This window comes from Cajanus cajan, chromosome 4, assembly GCF_000230855.2.
Source record: "Cajanus cajan strain Asha chromosome 4, NIPB_CcT2T_4, whole genome shotgun sequence".
Classification (NCBI taxonomy): Eukaryota; Viridiplantae; Streptophyta; class Magnoliopsida; order Fabales; family Fabaceae; genus Cajanus; species Cajanus cajan.
Genome location: NC_138520.1, coordinates 44,157,963 through 44,178,006, shown reverse-complemented (window position 1 = coordinate 44,178,006; position 20,044 = coordinate 44,157,963). Strand labels below are relative to the sequence as shown.

Genomic DNA, 20,044 nt, shown 5'->3' with positions numbered 1-20,044 from the left:
TTTTGAACTCTAGTTAACTTAGCTTCTCATACAAGCCACTCATCTCCTATATATACCCTATTCCTTTGTAGCTGACCACTTTTGATGTATTTGATATTTCATTTTTAGAAATTCTCTCTCAAGAGTCTCTTACACTTGGAGAAAACTTTCTCCATAAGAACCTTCACAAAGGAATTCTTCCTTTGTGCCTTTGGTTCCTTTCTTCTCCTTTAAGAGAGTGCCGCACCAAAACAGAGTATAAACTCTATATTTTCATGCTTCCTTTGCATTTGAAGACCTCAAGAAAGATTGTGGAGCAAGGAGAAGCCAAGAGGAGAACCATTGCTTCATCTTCTCAAGGAAACTCCATCAATAACCAACCTAAAGTGAATAGGAATTGCCCATTTGTTTCCTCAGGTGAAAAAGTCCATAGTTGAAGTGAAGATGAAGCCTTCTAAGGAACCTCCCTTGAAAAAGGCCACCACTAGAAAGCCACTCTCAATCCCAACCACCAACTCTCCTTTAGACCCAAACACAAGCCTCTCTTCCACCACCAAAGTGAAAACAAAAGACCATGTACCTAAATCCCTTTACATCCATGCCCATGAGTCTTCATTTGACTTAGATGACAAGCTCATGTCCTTCCGTCTCTCTCGCCCAACTCGCAAACCTAAGTCACCATCACCTCCACCACAACAATCAATAACACCTCTTCGCCCAAAGTCCTAAAGGAGAAAGTTGGTTTGAGGTTTCCTTAAGCCTTAAACCACGAAGGAGGAACAAAGGCTCTTCAAGCATGTCAATACTCTGTCGCAACCAGAGGCTGAAGATCAAAGAAAGAAAGATGAATAGCTGGCCCTTAAAGAAGTATTATGTTTATCTACCAAAGATTTGATCGATCCAACAACTTCATCTAACTATGATAGATGCAAACTCTAGTCTTCGTCTACTCAACTATCATCTGATGTAGACAAGGGTAAGCAGCCATCACAGACTGATGGGTCTATTATACAAATGATGTAGCTAGAAGTTACTCCAATTACACCAATCCAAGTTGAAGCACCAATTATTCTAACCCCTTTTTTCTTTAATCTATCAACAAGTTTGCTAAACCTGATTGGCACACGTTCCCTACATTAGTGGAGATGTCTCACCTTGTCGATGACATTGCACCTTGTCTTCTAAGGTCATAATCGAGACAATAACCCTACAAGTAGTCATTGCAGCTTTTAAATTTTTAAAAATTTCTTTTATTTAAGATGGCCAGAAAGCCTTCAAAACACGTTCTCAACAACTTGTACCAAAGGATTTGCCTCAATTAAATCCATTTGAAACGCTCCGATATCATTTTGGACCTTTGATTACATGTATTTTTAATTTTCTTTTAGTTTGACTCTACAAACTTTATACAATACCCAAATTTTTAAATTAGTTTAATTTATTTTATAAAATTCAATACATTTTGTCTTAAGTATTAATTTTTCTTTATAAAAATACCTTTATAAATATATTTTTTGAGTTCAACTAATAATTAAAATTTATTTAATTTATATCTTTAAAATATAAATAATTTCATATTTTTTTATGGAACTCAAAAACTTTGAAAAGTTTATTAACTATCCTAATAATTTGAAAATAATTAAAAAAAAAACAGAAACTTAAAATAAATTTATTAATATTAACTGACAAAAACAATTTTTCTAAATCTTAAACAATCCATAATTTAGTTATTTAACTAATATAACAATAGCAAAGGTATTAATATTATTTTTTGCCAAAGTGACCACAGCATTGAATATAATCTAGGAAATATAAACACAAGTTTATTCAAAATTCACACAAGACTTAATAATATACACGTGCATTCCACGTGGCTCCCACAATATCTTCCAGCGAGTGAGATTTCTATTCTGAACCGCCAATTCTTTCAAGTGTTCACTCACTCCACAGACGCCATGAAACTCAACAATCATCCCCACCCCCACACCAATGGCCACGCTCCTCCTTCCCAACCCCTTTGCCACTAAGCTCCCCGGCCCACGCTACTCTCACCCGCGGTTCACCTGCTCCTCCGTCACCGCCCAATCGCGGTCCGCCAGGGAGCACCTCCTCGCCCTCATCGCCGACCAGGACCGCGGCCTTCGCACCCAGAGCGACCCCGCGAAGCGCGCCGCAATCGTGGAAACCATCGACGCGATGGCCGCCGCGCGCCGCGGATCCGTCACCACCGGCGATGCGCTGTCGGCCACGTGGCGGCTGCTGTGGACGACGGAGAAGGAGCAGCTCTTCATCATCGAGAAGGCTCCCTTGTTCGGAACCCGAGCCGGCGACGTGTTGCAGGTCATAGATGTTCGGGAAAGGACGCTCAACAACGTCATCACTTTTCCTCCCGACGGCGTTTTCTTTGTTCGATCCGGCATTGAGGTCGCGTCGCCGCAGAGAGTCAATTTCAGGTGAATAGTTCAAATTATTTGTAGTAATGATAATAACAATAATCGTAAATGTTGCTTTCCTTTTGTGCAATTGTAATTAGAGTCTGTCTGGGTATAAGTTTGAATCACGATCGTTTTTGAGGGCTTCTCTGCATTATTTTTAGCAAAGATGAAAAACTCTTAAAAGGGTTTCTAAGTTAGTATCCAATCATGCCCTTAGCTGAATTTGATTTTGGTGTTGTATACTTTGTTGACATCTACAAGATAGAGTATATAAATGGAAGATAAAGGAAAAGAGTATATAAGTGGAAGATAAAGGGAAAGAGTATATAAGTGAGAGGTAATCACTCCAAGTTGATTTTTTTTTTTTTTTTTTTTTTTTTTTAAGATTGAGTTGGGTTCAAATTTACTTTCTTAATATGTTGTTCAAAATTTCAGAGTTTGACTGCTGTGACAACTATGGAAAATGTTTGAATCCTCGAAGTTTTGAGTGTGCTTATTGTTAGTAATTGACTATTTGATGAATGAGTCGACTCTGTCACTTTGTCCTGTCCAATTTTCAATCTTGAATCTAGGTAAATGGCTGTTTGTAATAGATAAAAATAGGAGGACTGATATTTTAGGGGCCAAAATTAGAAAACCATTATAATGGTTATGAGTTGTAATCAAATAAGAGTGGAAAAGGATCAAAACAAGTGAGTATGGGTTATATAAGACCCTTTGTGTATGTCATTGATTCTCATGAATAGAATTGTGATTTTCTTTGTTCCTCTTCAACCTTCATTGTTGAGAGTGAGTGAGTGTTGTTTGGAGCATTGCTTTTGTTTGTAACAATTTGGTATCAGCTAAGTTGGAGACGATGATGACAACGAAAGAACTTGAGACACGCATGAACACAATGGAAAAGACGATGGCAGATTCGCAAGAATTGACACAAAATACCTTGGAAGCATTGCAAAAATCGATTGATGGATTAGTTTCCTCAATAACAGCCCTGAATGCTGGCCGGAAAATCTCGAAGGAGAATGAATCACTCAATGAGATGTCGGAAACTCCCTCCTCGGTTCTTGATAGAACCCAACTTCCATTTCCACTTTTGATGGTACGAATTTCCGTGAATGGCGCCCAAAAGCAGAACAATTCTTCGAGCACGAAGGCACACCAGAAAAACAAAGAGGTCATCTACTTCTTCTCTCCATGGATGGCAAGGCATTCTCATGGCAACGCCACTACATTCAAACACCTGATTTTCAGAGAAAAACATGGATTCAGATCTTGCAAGATGTTGGAAACAAGTTCGATGATGGAGCATTTGACGACCTTGTTGCAGAACTTGCAAGATTGAAACAAGAAGGTTCTTTAATTCAATATCTAGAAAATTTCGATAATCTTTTGGCTCGTGTGACGATCTCCGAGGAGATAGCATTAAGCTTCATCCTCTTAGGATTACGTTTGGATTTGGAGAAATCAGTTCGTGTCCATCGGCCATCTACAATCCAAGAAGCTGTGAGGTTGGCACGTTTACAAGATGAGGTGCTTCAAGAAATTACCAAGAAACTCAATGGGAACAAATCGACCAACTCTGAGACACAATTCAGATATTCACGATCCTGGTATAGTGCAAATCAAAACAACAAAATTCAACCTATAACTACACTATAGCAAAATCACACAACATTATCACAAAACTCAGCTTCTATTGCAAATTCAAAATCTACCACTGCGAAAGAGGTCAGTGAGTGTATTTCTAAAGGATTATGTTGTTTTTGTGGTGAGAAATGGGATAAGAACCATAGACTTAAGTGTAAAGTTTGGGGAAAATTAAATGTCATTTTCTTTGCACAAGAGGAGTTTGGTGAATGTGTCAATTCAGATTCTGGAAAAGAACAAGAGAATGAATTGGTGGAACAAAGTCTAGAATTGGTCAAAGATTCAAATGTTCATATATTACAAGGTGTAGCTAGTGGTAACACGTTACAATTGAAAAGAATAATCAAAAAACAAGAGATTCCCTTCTTGATGGATACAGGAAGTACACACAATTTCATCACTGAAAAGTGGACGAAGCTGTTAGGATTAAAAACCATTTTCATTAGGGACTTTCCTGTAATAATAGCATCAGACAAACAACTCATGATTACAAGAAAATGTCCTCAAGTGACCTGGAAATTCAACAATCATTCATTCATGGTTGATTTCCTAGTTTTGCCTAGTAGCCATTTTGGAGTAATATTTGGCATGGAAAGGTTTAAGACACTAGGTGAAATTTCTTGGAATTGTGCCCAATTGACCATGAAGTTTTAGCATCAAGAAGAAGCAGTCACATTACAGGGTGAACAACATCAGAGTGACAATATACAAGTCTCAGAAATCTAAAAACAGCACTGGTTCAAACCATGTTACTTGCTATACAAGTTGTTGTTTGCTTCCAAGCTACAGCCAATTAGAATGCACTAAAATTAAAAGCAACACAACATTCTCAATTGGACACATTACTACAACAATTTTAGACTTTATTCCAAGAACCAACCCAATTGCCTCCAAAAAGAAGGTATGATCATAAGATCGCACTAACAAGCAATATACCTGTTTGTTTAAGACCATACAGGTACCCACATAACCAAAAAGCAGAAATTGAGAGGCAAGTCAAAGCTTTGTTGTCTGCTGGCTTTATCAGAGAAAGTTCAAGCTGTTATGCATCACCTATAGTCTTGGTCAAGAAGAAAGATGGTACCTGGAAATGCTGCACAAACTTTAGAAAACTTAATGCTCTCATTGTCAAAAATAAATTTCCTATGCCCTTAATTGAAGACCCCTTGGATGAATTACATGGTGCCAATTACTTTTCTAAGTCGGATCTAAGGAGTGACTACAATTAAGTGAGGATGGATGAGGAGGATATCTACAAAACAACCTTCAAAACACATAGTGGACTTTATGAATGGGTGATTCTACCCCTTGGCCTCAACAATGCTCCTGCAACTTTCCAGAAGTTAATGAATGATATATTTAGGAAGCATTTACGAAAATTCATTCTAGTATTGTTTATCATATTCTAGTCTACAATAAGATCTGGGAAGATCATCTAAAAATGCTTGCAAACAACTCTACAAATCCTACAAGACAACTCTCTAACACTAAACATGAAGAAATGCAGCTTTGGTAAGTCACAAGTGGATTATTTGGGACATCAAATCTCCACAACAAGTGTGCAACCAAATCCTGACAAAATTGTAGCTGTACAACAATGGCTACAACCCAAAACTCTAAAAGACCTCGGAGGCTTCTTAGGATTATCAGGGTATTATAGAAGGCTTATACAAGGATATGGGAAAATAGCAGCACCTTTAACTAGTCTTCTACAGAAGGATGTAGAATACAAATGGACCGAGGTAGCAAATGAAGCATTCAACAAGTTAAAACAGGCATTACCTTCAGCACCTGTTTTTATCTTAGCGGACTTCACAAAGCCTTTCACAATAGAGTGATGCTTCAGGCATTGGCATAGGAGCAATACTGATGCAATCAAACCACCCAATTGCTTACATAAGCAAAGCTATGGGGCCAAAGTATCAACTTCTATCAACTTATGAAAAGGAGTTTTTTGCTATTCTATTTGCAGTAAAAAAGTGGCAACACTACTTCTTAGATCAACATTTTATTATAAAACAAACCAAAAAGCTCTTAAGCATCTCCTTGAACAACCTCCTACTACACTTATGCAAAATTGGGGACTAGAGAAATTAATGGGATTGGATTTTAGTATTGAGTACAAGAAGGGAAAAGAAAATATGGCAGTAGATGCTTTATCCAAAAATGAAGGTAAAGGTAGTTTAGCAAAACTTTTGATTTTGACATCACAGTTGATAGAAGAGGCAAAAGACTCCTGGAAGGCAGAACATAGATTACAAAAGGTAGTAGACAAAATCAAAAGGTAGTAGACATCTCAAGAGGAAAGGCAAGCTTGTGGTAGGAAATGATTTAGGTTTGAAGACTAAAATCCTACAACAATTTCACAACTCACCCATTGGTGGCCATTCAGGTTATGAGCTAACTTACAAGAGAATCAAAGAACAATTTCATTCGAAAGGCATGCAGAAGAAGGTAAAACAATCGGTACAGGAATGCAACACTTGCCAATAGAATAAGCCCTTACTACAATTACCTGTTGGTCTTCTACAACCTTTATCAATTCCTGATAGAGCATGGAAATCTATATCCATGGATTTCATAGTTGGTCTTCCTAAATCCAACTTGATGACTGTTATTTTTATGGTAATAAATAGATTAACTAAGTATGCTCACTTTCTGCGTTTGGCTCATCCATTTTGAGTGGCAAAAGTGGCACAAGTCTTTATGGACAATGTGGTAAAATTGCATGGATGGCCAATAGAGATCATCTCAGATAGGGACTCAATATTTATGAGTGAATTCTGGTCAGAACTTATGCAAAAACATGGGTTAAAGCTATTGAGGTCTACTGGATTTCATCCTGAAACTGATGGTCAAACTGAGGCTTGAACAAGTCTATAGAAGCATATCTGAGATGTGTTTATGGGGAAATGCCGAAGAAATGGACTAATTACTTGTCTTTGGCAGAATTGTGGTATAATACCAAGTTTCATATAGCCACTAGGTTAAGCCCATTTGAAGCTTTATATGGGTACCCACCTTCACACCTAACCATGATCATGATTGTAGATTCAATGGTGGAAGCAGTGAACTACATAGTAAGAACCAGGGAAGAAGTATCTCAACTGCTGCAGGCAAATTTAATCAAAGCTCAAACAAGAATGAAGTGGTATGCTGATCAAAAGGGAGTGGATAAAAAGTATCATTGTGGAGACATGGTGTATTTGAAAATTCAACCTTACAAGTAGCACACATTGGCCAATACCTTTTTCACAATTTAGCAACAAGGTATTATGGTCCGTATAAAGTGTTACAGAGAATTGGGAATGTTGCCTACAGATTAGAGCTACCAACAGGAACAAAGATTCATAATGTCTTCTGTGTGTCCTTGTTGAAGAAATACCATGGTAACAAACCAGTATCTGATCAATTACCCTTACTGAATGAAGGAGAGTTCTTGCCACGACCTCTAGCTATATTAGACAAAAGAATTAAAAAGAAAAATAATAGAGCTGTGACTGAGGTTTTAATTCAATGGAAGGAGACCAATCCAGAGGATGCTGTATGGAGAGAGCTACATAACATGCAAATTCAATCCCCAGACTTTGATTGGAGTTGTTAAAAAATGGCCTTGAGGTCAAGTCCAATATAGAAGGGAGGGGCAATTGTAATAGATAAAAATAGGAGGGTTGATATTTTAGGGGTTAAAATTAGAAAACCGTTATAATGGTTATGAGTTGTAATCAAATAAGAGTGGGAAAAGATCAAAACGAGTGTGAGTATGGGTTATATAAGACCCTTTGTGTATGTCATTGATTCTTATGAATAGAATTGTGATTTTCTTTGTTCCTCTTCAACCTTCATTGTTAAGAGTGAGTGAGTGCTGTTTGGAGCAGTGATTTTGTTTGTAACACTGTTAAGTCAAGTTGTGTTGGTGTATTTTCTACCTCTTCCTTCTTCTCTTGAAACTTGACACTTTCATGACTATTGTTAAGTTCGAGAGTTTTTTCATTATTCCCTTCCTTGGGAAGTCAAAGTAATTGACTTCTATTGGTTCAAAAGAGGGAGGGGATGTAGGAAAAGGTTACTTTGCTTGGTTTGCAGGGGATGGGAAGACGATTATATTATATCCTAATAAATAGTAATGAAGATGAGAGACAATAAAATCCCACAACAATTTGTCTGTGTAGTCCAAAAATTCCAAATCACCTTTCCTTCCATTTGAATCCCAATGTTAGAGGGAGGATGTTTTGTCTCTCTAATGTCCCCTTCCTCCTCTCCAAATTTCCTCTCCCTTTTCATTTCTCTCCAACCAAACAACAAATAAAACCCTAATTATGTTGTTTAGGAATGATTTTAGAGAGCAGCAAAAACCTATATAGGTTTATTATAGAAAGAAAAAGGGAAAGGGCATATTGTAAATTTTAGCTGATTGGGTCAAGCAATGTTATCAAATAACCATTATGGCACCGCCATAAAGGTATAATGTGGCGTTCTTGAACCCCTCTACCATTTGCTATCCGTTATTTCCCGTCATATTGCAGTGTCCGCCATATCCGCCATGGAACCCGCCATATCCGCCATGGCGCCCACTATATCCGCCATGGCTATGGCTTCATGGCGGAATTCCTCCTCATCCTTTTTTTTTTCTCATCTTTTCTCTTATGAAGCTCCTTAATTGCGAACAAACAACCATGATGAGCCTTCTTAGGCCACCAGCCTCCAACGACCTGAATGATAGTGGCCTAAGCTCCATAAAGTTTTCTGGCCAACAAATCCGGTGACCCATAAGTGTTCTTTTTGTTTTCTGTTTGTTTTTTCTTCTTCCTTCCATTTCTTTATTTTTCTTTGTTTTTTTCCATCTATTTTTCATTTCTTCAGATGTTCATCATCTCTTTCTCTCTCTCTCTCTTATTTTATGTGATTGTTCTTGTTCTTCATTTGTTCAATGTTTTTGTTCTCAGTTTTTCAAAATTTTGGAATTTAGTTATCTATATTTTAGAATTTCATTATCATGTTCTGTTATGTTGTTTTCTATATTAAACCTATAATGTTGTTCCTAATTTTGTTTCATTTATAGCACAATGGTAAGCAGTAAGCACCCAACAGTAAAGTTATGCATCCTAAAAGTCTATTTTTTTATTTTTGGTTTTGTTTTTAATATATATATATATATATATATATATATATATATATCATGGTAGTTGAATCGGGATACAAATAGTGTATTGAAAAGCCAATATTTTGAATCGTGAATTGAATCGTATCGTGAATTGTAAGATTCATGATCAATAAAAACATAGTATATATATATATATATATATATTTAAGTACTCAAGGCACATTTTAACATAAACAAACATGAAAAATGAAATCATACATTAATATATAGTTCATAATATATAAATATATTCTTATTTATTTATTTTCACATATATTTGTATAAATATTAAATAATTTATAATACATATAAATAATAATATACATATAAAAATAAAAACATAACTTAATTTATACATTAAATATTTTCAATAATAAAAATTTATAGTAGTTAAAAAAAATAAAGAAAACAAAATATTTAAGGTGTTATATTAAATTTTTTATTACTTAAAATATTATCTAAGTTATAATAATAATAATAATAATAATAATAATAATAATAATAATATTTAATAATAAAGAGAAGTTACTTTCTAAAAAATTAGTGAAGTAAAAGGCCTCTTAACCAAATCAAAAGATAAAATAAAACTTGGCCCAACCCAACTTTTCTAACCCTATCCTGTAACCCTTCTAATGGTGAGACTCAAGCCGTCACCTCTGCCTTCCCTATTAGATGAAAACAGGTTTGCAGATGTCGGAGAAGACATAGCCGCCATCGGTGAAGACAGAGCCAATGTCAGAGAAGACAAATCACAGATTGACCGGAGAAGACAAATCGATGGAGATTCGTCGGAGAAGAAGACAGATTGGCACTTTCCCTCTCTTTTCTGTTTTTTTTTTTTCTAAAAAAACTATTTTTTTAGGGTTTCCAAAATCAGGTCTCGCGTGATCCGACCCGGTTTCGAGGCGCGACCTGCTGTTTCGAAATCGTGCAACTTAGTCCAGAATCGCGATTTTTCCAATTCACGCCACGATATGCACAATTCACATGCGATTCTTGATAAAAAACGAGACGACTTGCGATTTGAATCGCAGAACCTCGATATCGTATTGTACAATACGAATCGCGATACATCCGATACTTACTACCATGATATATATATATATATATATATATATATATATATATATATATATATATATTATTTTTGTCGGCCATGGCGTCCGTCATAAGCTGCCATGCCATCTGCCATATGTTTATGGCGGATTGTTGGCTTACTGCCATAGACCATCTGTTATTGATAACCTTGGGGTCAAGAGTGTTAGTTAAAATTGTTAATCTGTTGCAAATCCTTTAAATAAGACCCTCGTTGTTTAGTTGAGGGTTTTTATTTTGTAAAATTTGTGAAAACCGGAAGTTTCCAGGGTGAAACGGTGAGTGCTCCTTTTGGGGGTATACTTGTATACCTTGGTTCTTATAAGAATTTTGTTCATAATCAATATAGAAGTTATTTAGTTGTTCAGTCTTATTGTGTGAGTGTGTGGTTCTTTGTTAGGATTCTGTTCTTTTCCTTTCTCAAGAAGAGTTTCCTAACATATTCTGTCTGCCCTCTCATTTATTTTGAAACTAGGGGAATCTGATTTTCTTTTGTCCACTCAGACTTTCACCTCATTGCTGCTTCTATCAACTCTAGTTCACCCAGATTTGTTAGCCTGAAAATGCATGGCCACCACAGTTCTGATGTAGTGATGTGCCACCACATGCCTCTTGGTGGAATCTGACCGCTGACCAGCCCTGCTCTTTTGTTGGTGTAAGGGCATGTTGGTTGGTGTCACTGGCTGCCAATTTTCCTGCATGAATCTCCTTGTCCTCTTTCTAGGTTACCTTCTCCAACTAGGCCACCCTTTATGGCCTCTCTCCCTTCTGAGGCTGCAGTCTTAAATGTCTATGTCATGCTTTTCTAGCATTCTTGGGAGTCTGTGATGCCGTTTTAAGTCTTTTCAACCATTTATTCTGTGTCTTGCCTTACTGCACCATCTCTGTTGGAAACCAGCCATTGTTGACCATCCTAATATTGCTTTTTAGTTCCCTCAAGCCTCATGCTTCAGTGTTTATTGCCATTCTATGGTGGTTATCTCTGGATTGTGGATTTCTTTCCCACTGATGAAACATATACTAGTGGTAACTTCCAATCGGAAGTATATCAAGATGACACCCTTCAGAACTTCTTCCATGCATGTTGTGTTTTGATAAATGTGAGACAGCATTTGAGGCAGAAGACAAAATGTTGATCTGTTGAGATGCAATCTTAAAGGAACAAACAAAATCTATGCATGGTTCAGAAGAGGATGAAAATGCAGGCTGATAAACATAGAAGGAACGTAGAAATTCTACTGGCTGATAAAGATACTGAATTGATATGGACTTGATATGATAAGGTATGGTGCTTTACATTATGTTCAGGAAACATAAAGCGCTAACCCTTAAGGAAGCAAATCTTGAGATAATAAGAAAGTGTGGAAACTATTCCTAAAAAATTATCTAAGATATTTTAAATTATTCTAACAGTGTATTTGATTATCTTTCATTTGTTTCTGGATTTCATTGCATTTCTTTGTTGTTTTCAAATCTAATTATTCAAAGTTGATACTTTACTAATACTTGACCTAATCAGTAGTACGAATGCATGTTGGTTTATTTTATTTTAGAGAAATAATAATGTTTCTGATAGCTTATTGAGAGAGCATTTGAAAAAAAGAAAAAGATTATTTCCTCCAAATAATACTCTCCCAAAATTGCAGTAAATATGATAGATGAGTTAGTATTATATAAGTGATTGTTACTTATCACATCAATCTAATATTTTATTATTTTAAGTCTCTTATTTTTTTTCTTGTCAAAATTGTAGATAGTGTTTTAGATGAATGGCATTGCACATACTTAACTGAAATTATAAACTGGATGTACTGTTTCGTGATTCAAGTTTAAATTTATAATGCTTACCCAAGAAATATTCATATCACCTATGATGACTGACATTGGTTGTTTAGATTTACTAGTGCGGTATTACGCGGGAAGAACTGGGAAATACCATTGCCACCATTTGGACAGGGTTGGTAAGTATTTTAAGTTTTACTATGTAGCTGAAAATTTAGCTAATGTTTTATGAATATTTCTGATATGTATTCTCTACAGTAGCATTACATGATAGCCAATGATTTCAGTGTTCATTCTTTTTTTTTTTTTTTTTTTTAAATTTAAGGATTTGCTAGGTAGAGATGAAACTTAAATTGAAGATTGAAAAACTGCGTGGACAAAAATTATTATAACCTTGCTTTTTGAGGGTTGCTAGGAATAACTTTAAATGATGAAAATGAAGTGTTTGAATTTTATTTTTATGGTTAGCATATGCTTTTATATTGAATGAGTTGAAAACTAAACATCAAAACCTTAATTTTAATATTAATATATATTTTTGTCAGTTTATTTATATATTTTGTTCATAAATGTCATTAATGTGGATAATAAGGTAATTATGAGTGTAATATGTACCGTTTTGTTTTAGTTTTTATCTTTAGATTCATACCAAACCATATAAATGAAATTGAATTTTTATTAATTTATTTGTTCATATTCTTTTTGAGCACAAACAAATGAAAAAAGATAATAACAAAGGCTTGTTTGGTTGTAGAAATTTTTTTATGTTCATTTATTGTTTTTAAAAATAATGTCAAAAAGTTCACTTTGTATGTACATGGTTTCCCATATTCAAAAGTTTGTAAAGTGGTGAAAACAACAAAATAAAGGAAAATAATGTGTTTCTTTTTATCATCCCCTTCAAAATTATTTGAAAATGGTAATCTATACTATTAATGAAGGAAATTGGCTCATTTGGTGTCCACATTTTTGATAATTTTACCCTTATAACTACTTTTTTACTAATTACAATTTTTTTCTTTTCTATAAATTTTACTCTATAACTGCTTATATTTTTAATAACCACTCATTATTATATAATTTTTATTATTTATTATTTTCATAAAAATAATTCATGAAGACATGAAATGCCTTTTGTATGCTAGTCAAAATAATAGTAATGTAGCATTTTTAATTATTAGTGAATATAAGAAATGAAATAGAAAATACTATCTTCACCATGTCCATTAGATACTACCTCATTTTCTACTTTTGATGGTAAGCATGCCTTAAACTTGAAAAAGTCATCTTCTACCTAGAGGCATAGAACAAGAGAAAAAAGCTATCACTAAGGATTAAGGAAACATGAGTCATAGAACAAAAAGAGAAGGTTAAATTGCACTTTTCTATTGTGTCCATTAGATACCACCTCATGGTAGAGAAAAGGTAGTCACTAGAAAGGGGGAGGGGTTGAATAGTGAATATAAAAATCCACACTTTTTTGTAAGAGAGTGAAGTAATATATGCAACAAACGCAATGTTGGAAGGTAATCAAAAGAATAGGTGGAACACTGAGTGTTTTTATGCTAGTTTGTCTCACTCACAGAGACTATGTCTAGTTTTCAATCCAATTAAATTGAGTTTCATTAATTTTTTCAAAGTTACTAATATTTTTTCACAAGTCACTTTTGGCTCTACAACAAGTGTTCTTTGATTGACCTCTTCAAGTCACTATCCAATTATTCTTTTAAGTCTCCAAGCTCAACAAGTATTCTTTGATTGACCTCTTTAAATCACTACCTAAGTATTCTTTTACGGTCAAGCCTCTCGAGACTCTATCCGATAATAGTTGTTTTCAAGATTGTTACAATCGTCTCTGTAGGACATGAATACAATAACGTTTTGATACAAAGATTTTTCTACAAGACAAAAGCTATACAGAAAAAATGTGTTTGTGAATGTTATTGTATTTCAATGATAAGCTCTATATTGCCTTGATCTTTAAAACTTCTTTTATAGTAACTTTGGAGAAAATGACTGTTGCAACACTTTGAGTCCAACTCACAAGTTTGCTTCGTCTATCTTCATCGTTATCCTTGTGTTGGTAGGTAATTGATTGACACATTTAATGTGAGTATTAAATGCATTTCACTAAATAGTATCTTTTATCTTATCAAGAAGGTTACTTATCAACTTTTTATACCAAATGGAACTTATATAGGCAATGTAAGTGTAGATCAATTATTGCAATTATTATCTATTTTTCTCTGTAATTTTCAAATTTTGGTTCTAGCAAAGAGTATGGTTCTTCTCTTTAACAGATTTGTGATTTTTAAGACGATCTTTTAATTTGATCTGTTATAGAATGAAACATTCAAAGCGAACTTTGTCATTAGTCTCAATAAATGATAAATATTTAATGTATATGAGACAAATTGTATGTTTCGTTTGATCAATAATTGCCTTATAAACGTTCTACGTCTTACACTTTTTTCGATAAGCCTTTCAAAAATGTTTCAAAGATGTTTTGGTAGACATTTGATCTACATATAAATGTTTTGTTTGATAGCATTAAAACTCCAAGATTAGGGGATTGTCTTTTGATTTAACACTCATTTTGCCACCTTTGATGATAAGCATTAGGGTTGAGCAACGGTTGGGTTCGAGTGGGTTCAAGTTTAAAATACGTAAATCAATTCAAATTGAGGGTTGCATATATTGCACTTGTTTTTGACTAAATTACGTTGCGTTTACCTTTTTTCGGGTGGTAACAATTTTGAGTTAAGTCGATAGGGTTCAAATAGGTATAGGCTTCACTAGGCTACCATTTGATTTTTTAAAGACATTAAGTTTTCTGCCTCCATCATTGTCACCAGCCTCAACCTCAATGCCTTTACCCCACTCAAAAACAACACTACCGAATCAGGCGCATGATAACTTAGGTGTGGCAAGTTTAGCATGTAGTTGAACACTAAAGCCTCTCGACGAACCACCTTCAGAGACGAAGCGTAAAATGTTTAGTCTGAGTCCAACTTGCACGGGTGGATTAGATGAGGGAACCATGAAGGCGGTCAAACGACACCTAGTCTCTTGGACGGTGTCGATGGATCTCAACAAGAGAGAGAGATGAGAGGCGAGGGAGGTGAGAACAACGCAAACATTGTTAGGCTTTCAAGAAAAGCAATCAAGCAGTAGTTTTAGGGTTGCACAATTTTAACTAAGTTATTCACATCAACACTGGACTTGGATCACATAATATGGGCTATTAGACTTATCTAAGGGAGATGATAAACACACCTCCACTCTCGTATAAACACACCCCCTTTTTTTTAAAAAAAATATAAAATGTCTAAATTACCCTTTAAAAAAAATGAAATTCCTAAATTTACACTTCCCTTCCCCGCACCGGCACCAGAACGGGCCGTTCTGCAAGAAGAACGGCCCGTTCTGATTGCAGAACGGCCCGTGCTGCTTGCAGAACGGACCGTTCTACAAGTGGTACAGGTCGTGCTGCTTGCAGTACGGGCCGTACTGAAAGCAGCACAGGCCGTTCTGCTTGCAGTACGGGCCGTTCTGGGGCCGTGCTGCTTGCAGTTCAAGCCACCGCGTCAGTTTTAAAATGTGACTGATTTTAAAATTCATTTTTGTACTAGTGTGTTTTTCCATAGAACAAGTAAGAGTCTTTCTCTTACAAGATCACCTGCTAACATTGCGCACCCCTCTTCTTTCTCTTTCTAGCACTCCTCTTCTTTTTTTTTTTTTCCCGCACCTCGCACACCCCTCTTCTTTCTCTTTCTGGCACTCCTCTTCTTCTTCTTCTTACTGTTACGGAAAGTTCTTTCTGGAATTATATAAAAATGTTCCGGAAAATACTTTCCATAATATTAAATTCTTATTCTGGAAAGTATTTTCCGGAAATGTTTTGTTACATAATTCCGGAAAGTACTTTCCATAATATTAAAGTTACTATTACGGAAAGTTCTTTCCAGAATTATATGAACAATAACTTTACTATTCCGGAAAGTACTTTCCGGAATGCTAATGACCGTAAAAGAACCTTTCTTATGCTGGTTATGGTGGGGCTAGTCCTTTTTTTCTATTCAGAATGACTGTAAAAGATATTGTTTAATGACATTGAGCGGAAAGAGGCTTTGGGAAGAAGAGGGGTGTGGAGTGTGAGGTGCAGGAAAAAGGGGTGTGGGGAAGAGAGGTGTAAATTTAGGAATTTCATTTTTTTTAAAGGGTAATTTAGACATTTTATATATTTTTTTTAAAAAAAGAGGGTGTGTTTATATGAGAGTGGAGGTGTGTTTATCATCAGCCCTTATCTAATTATCAAATTTTTTGTCGATCAGGTTCGGTTCTCGCGGATGTAAAGGCCTAAAATCGAGCTTACCCAATAAAACCTGTTTTTTCTACCCGCATAACCTATTTATCCACTCAAGCCCACACAAAAGTCACCTTTTTTAATCGAATCCTTTGGGTTCGAGCCGAGTTGGGTTTTCCTATTCACTCCTAGTAAGCATGCCCTAAACATGAAAAGGTCATTTTCTACCTAGAGGCATACAAGAGAAAAAGATATCACCATGGATTAAGGAGGAGACACGGGGAATAAAATAAAAAAAAAATGTTAAATTGTACTTTTAGTCTTTTTATTTTTGTTGATTCGTAATTTTGGTACTTCTATTTTAAAATAAGACATTTAATCCTTTTATTTCTAAAAATATAAAATTTTGGTCCTGCCATCATTTTAATATTTATTGATCGTTAAATTTTAACATTGTTTAGTGATCTATTATTACTTAAGTTATGTGATATTTAGTGACATAACATGAAGAGATAAAAATTAAAAAATAACATAAAAAATATGTTTTTGTATATATTTCAACCAATGCATGATATTTATTTTATTTATAAATCTTATTTGTAATTTTTTAGTTTTTTTTTTATCTCCAATTATTATACTAGTAAATAACACATCACTTGAATATGAATAAACATTAAAATTTAACTATTAATAAATGGCAATTTGATGGATTTAAAAAGTAAGCTTCCATAATCCTATTTTCACAAAACTTCTCATCAAATAGGAATGTAGGATTTAAAAAGTTGTTGCATGAAGATTGTGCTTTAAATGTTTGTCTCATTGAGCCTTAATAATATATAAGGCTTATATAATGGTTTCCTAGTCCTAAACATGTCCTTTATGGCAATTTTTTCCCTTTGCATGCCTTCATAAAAATAACCAAGGGTTTTCATTCTCCATTTACAATCCTTGGTAATCAAATGATGGGAGCTACAAGTTTTGCTATCATAAAACAGTCACTCCAAATTTTATTATCTAAAATGATAGCATTAACAACTTTTTCTGTTGTAGTCTTTGCTAACTTATGGCTAGTAAAATGCTTGTTCACAACTAAAGCTTGCAAATCATGGTTATGATCATAAATAGTACAATTTCTTTCCAACCTTCTCTTTTCCTCATCCAAGATAAAAATATCATGATTGTACAGCCTTTGAGTATAGTTCTACAACATGAGGCATGTTAGCAATGACCTTCAAAAGGAGATTCAAACAATGAGAAACGTAAGGAAACCAAAATACAGTTCATATTTCTCATGGTTCAAATCTACCAAAAGCTACATAATTAGCAGTTATCTGTCACTAAATGGACAACATTTTCAGCTCCAACCCAACCCATAACTTCAAAAAACAAACAGTGTTGTAGCATCTTTCACAACATCTGATGCATTAACAGATTTCACAAATATCATACCAGTAAAACAATGGGAACTCCGGAAAATAAAAAATTAAAAAAAGATATATATATATATATATATATATATATATATATATATATATATATATATATATATATATATATATATAAGTGCTCATTTTTGCAAAACTGTCTGAACCGGTTGAATTGCTCATTTTCACCAGTTTTACTGGTTCTTAGCTGGTTTTACTGATTTTTTACTGGTTCACTGTAGAACAGTTTTGCAGAACATTTGAACCAATGAACTTGACTAGGACCCGTGTCCGGTTGAACCGGCCAGTTTGGTCTGATTTTAAAAACCATGGTCTCAACTAATCATGGTTTTAAAGGCAACACATGGATGAGTTAGACTCAAAAAGGAACATCATTCAACACACTGTTGAAGTATGCCAGAAAAAGTGGCACAATAAAATGGATTTGGAAAATGCTCAATCTAAATAAAGAGAACAATGTCAATGGGGCACGTCATGACTGGTAATCATACAATATGTAAGAATGAAGGCAACAACGGAACCTTGCTAGAATTCCATTGAAGGGTGACAATAACTGGAGTATAGCATAAGAAAGTTTGAGATGACCTAAGAAGCCTAGATATTTAGTATGACATAGGAAGGATACAACACCGATACAATTTCTTTTTAAATTTAGAATATGATACATCTTGGATACGTTAATAAAATTTTATAAAAAAGAATTATATAGGTGTAGAATATTGGTAAAGAAAGACATTAATTTTTTCTCATTAATTCATAACTATAGTGATCAGATGACAGTTAGAGATCGACACAGCTGAGATTGAGAAAGATAGCAGGGGATTGAGACAACTAAGAATAATGTGGCAGCTGGAGATTGACACAAGTGAGAATATGGTGAGAGCCATAGACGATTGGGTTTTGTCTGGTACTGTTTGCAGCTGACAAAACAAGTGAAGGGATAATTGAGGTACTACGGGGACTATCTTGCCAGTAAAGTTCACTGGTAAGCTAGCTGTAAAAGTCACTGGCAATAGGTCACTTAAAATACATTGGTGAATGTTAAGTGGAGAATTCATTGGCAGTTGCAGGTTGCCAGAAAAGTTCACTGCTAAAGTCACCGGTGATTGAAGGTCGCTTTAAATGATTGCCAGCAGAGGCTGATGAGAAAAGGTGAAACTAAAGTTGTTTGCATCGTAGAAATAAATATCAGGCACCAATCAAAGATGGTCCATATTTTGGGATCTTGGCGGTGAAATAGATTTGGTCAAGGAGATGGTTACTTATTTAATACCATGTTAAAATGAGAGTGATAGGATGGAATAGCTCAAGTGAAAAGACTCTCGGCCTCACACATACAAACATATATATGTATGTATACACTTGTACTTCAAGATACAACTTACAAGGCTAAAATTAAGTGAGTGCTATTTCCTAGACACTAATTCCTAAAAGAAAAGGAAGTTATGTTACAGTCCCTTGTCTCTTGTTTTATATATATTCATGTATGAGTTTAGGGGTAAAAGGTATGAACAAAGATATTGGAGTCTTGAGAAGTTTTATTTTTGTGATGCTGTCTGTGGTTGCATCTTGTTCCTGCAGGTTTGATACTGTGTACCTCGATGATGACCTTCGAGTTGTAAAGGATATCAGGGGAGACTATTTAGTTGTTGACCGAGCTACCTATAGCTGGAAAGAATAAATGGAATCTTCATTGTCATTGTGGGCACATCATCAATGAAAACTTCCTACACAACTGCCTGTATGGTTTTAGTATAGTCAGTGTGCTTTATTAATTTCTGGCAAGGTCTTGTATCTCTTCTGGTTAGCAAATTTAATATGTTCATTTATTTTGGCATTTGAAGTGTGGATTAGTGAATCAACGTTATTATTATTATTATTATTTAAATATCTTTATAGGAATATGACATATTTGCATTGTTGTCTGTTTACCGAATGTATGTATGCCAAAGAAGGTTCTGAATTACTTGTTTTTCGAATCATAATTGTTCGTGGCACAAGTGGCTGATCACTCTACCGATCTCTTTATTTCATTCTCAAGGCATAGTCAAACTAGGAGGAGCTCACTATCACAGAAAATTGTAATTTTTATTAAAAAGACAGTATAAGAAACGTGGTTACAAAATTTCAATTTGTAAAAGATATATTCTTTAGTTTTCTAATAGAATTTGGAAAAGGGGTGGGATATCGAGTTGAGAGTAATGGTGCAAAA

General features: G+C 34.8%; 1 protein-coding gene across 6 annotated transcripts; it reads left to right on the top strand.

Annotated features, from left to right (window-relative positions):
• The first annotated feature begins 1,880 nt into the window (after window positions 1–1,880).
• LOC109807172 (Plastid-lipid associated protein PAP / fibrillin family protein) lies at window positions 1,881–19,736 on the top strand. Of its 6 annotated transcripts, XR_014433055.1 has the most exons (6): window positions 1,881–2,432; window positions 11,459–11,582; window positions 12,195–12,260; window positions 18,599–18,817; window positions 18,897–18,984; window positions 19,414–19,736. XR_014433055.1 is itself a non-coding variant. In XM_020369697.3 (3 exons), the coding sequence occupies exons 1-3, from the start codon at window positions 1,969–1,971 to the stop codon at window positions 19,511–19,513; spliced, it is 630 nt and encodes a 209-aa protein (XP_020225286.1). In that variant the 5' UTR covers window positions 1,886–1,968; the 3' UTR covers window positions 19,514–19,736. The 6 variants fall into 6 exon arrangements, 2 of the variants coding, with proteins under 2 accessions (XP_029129037.1, XP_020225286.1); XR_014433054.1 differs by having other exon boundaries at window positions 18,599–18,984; XR_014433056.1 differs by lacking the exons at window positions 18,599–18,817; window positions 18,897–18,984 and having other exon boundaries at window positions 19,414–19,486.
• Window positions 19,737–20,044: the final 308 nt, after the last annotated feature.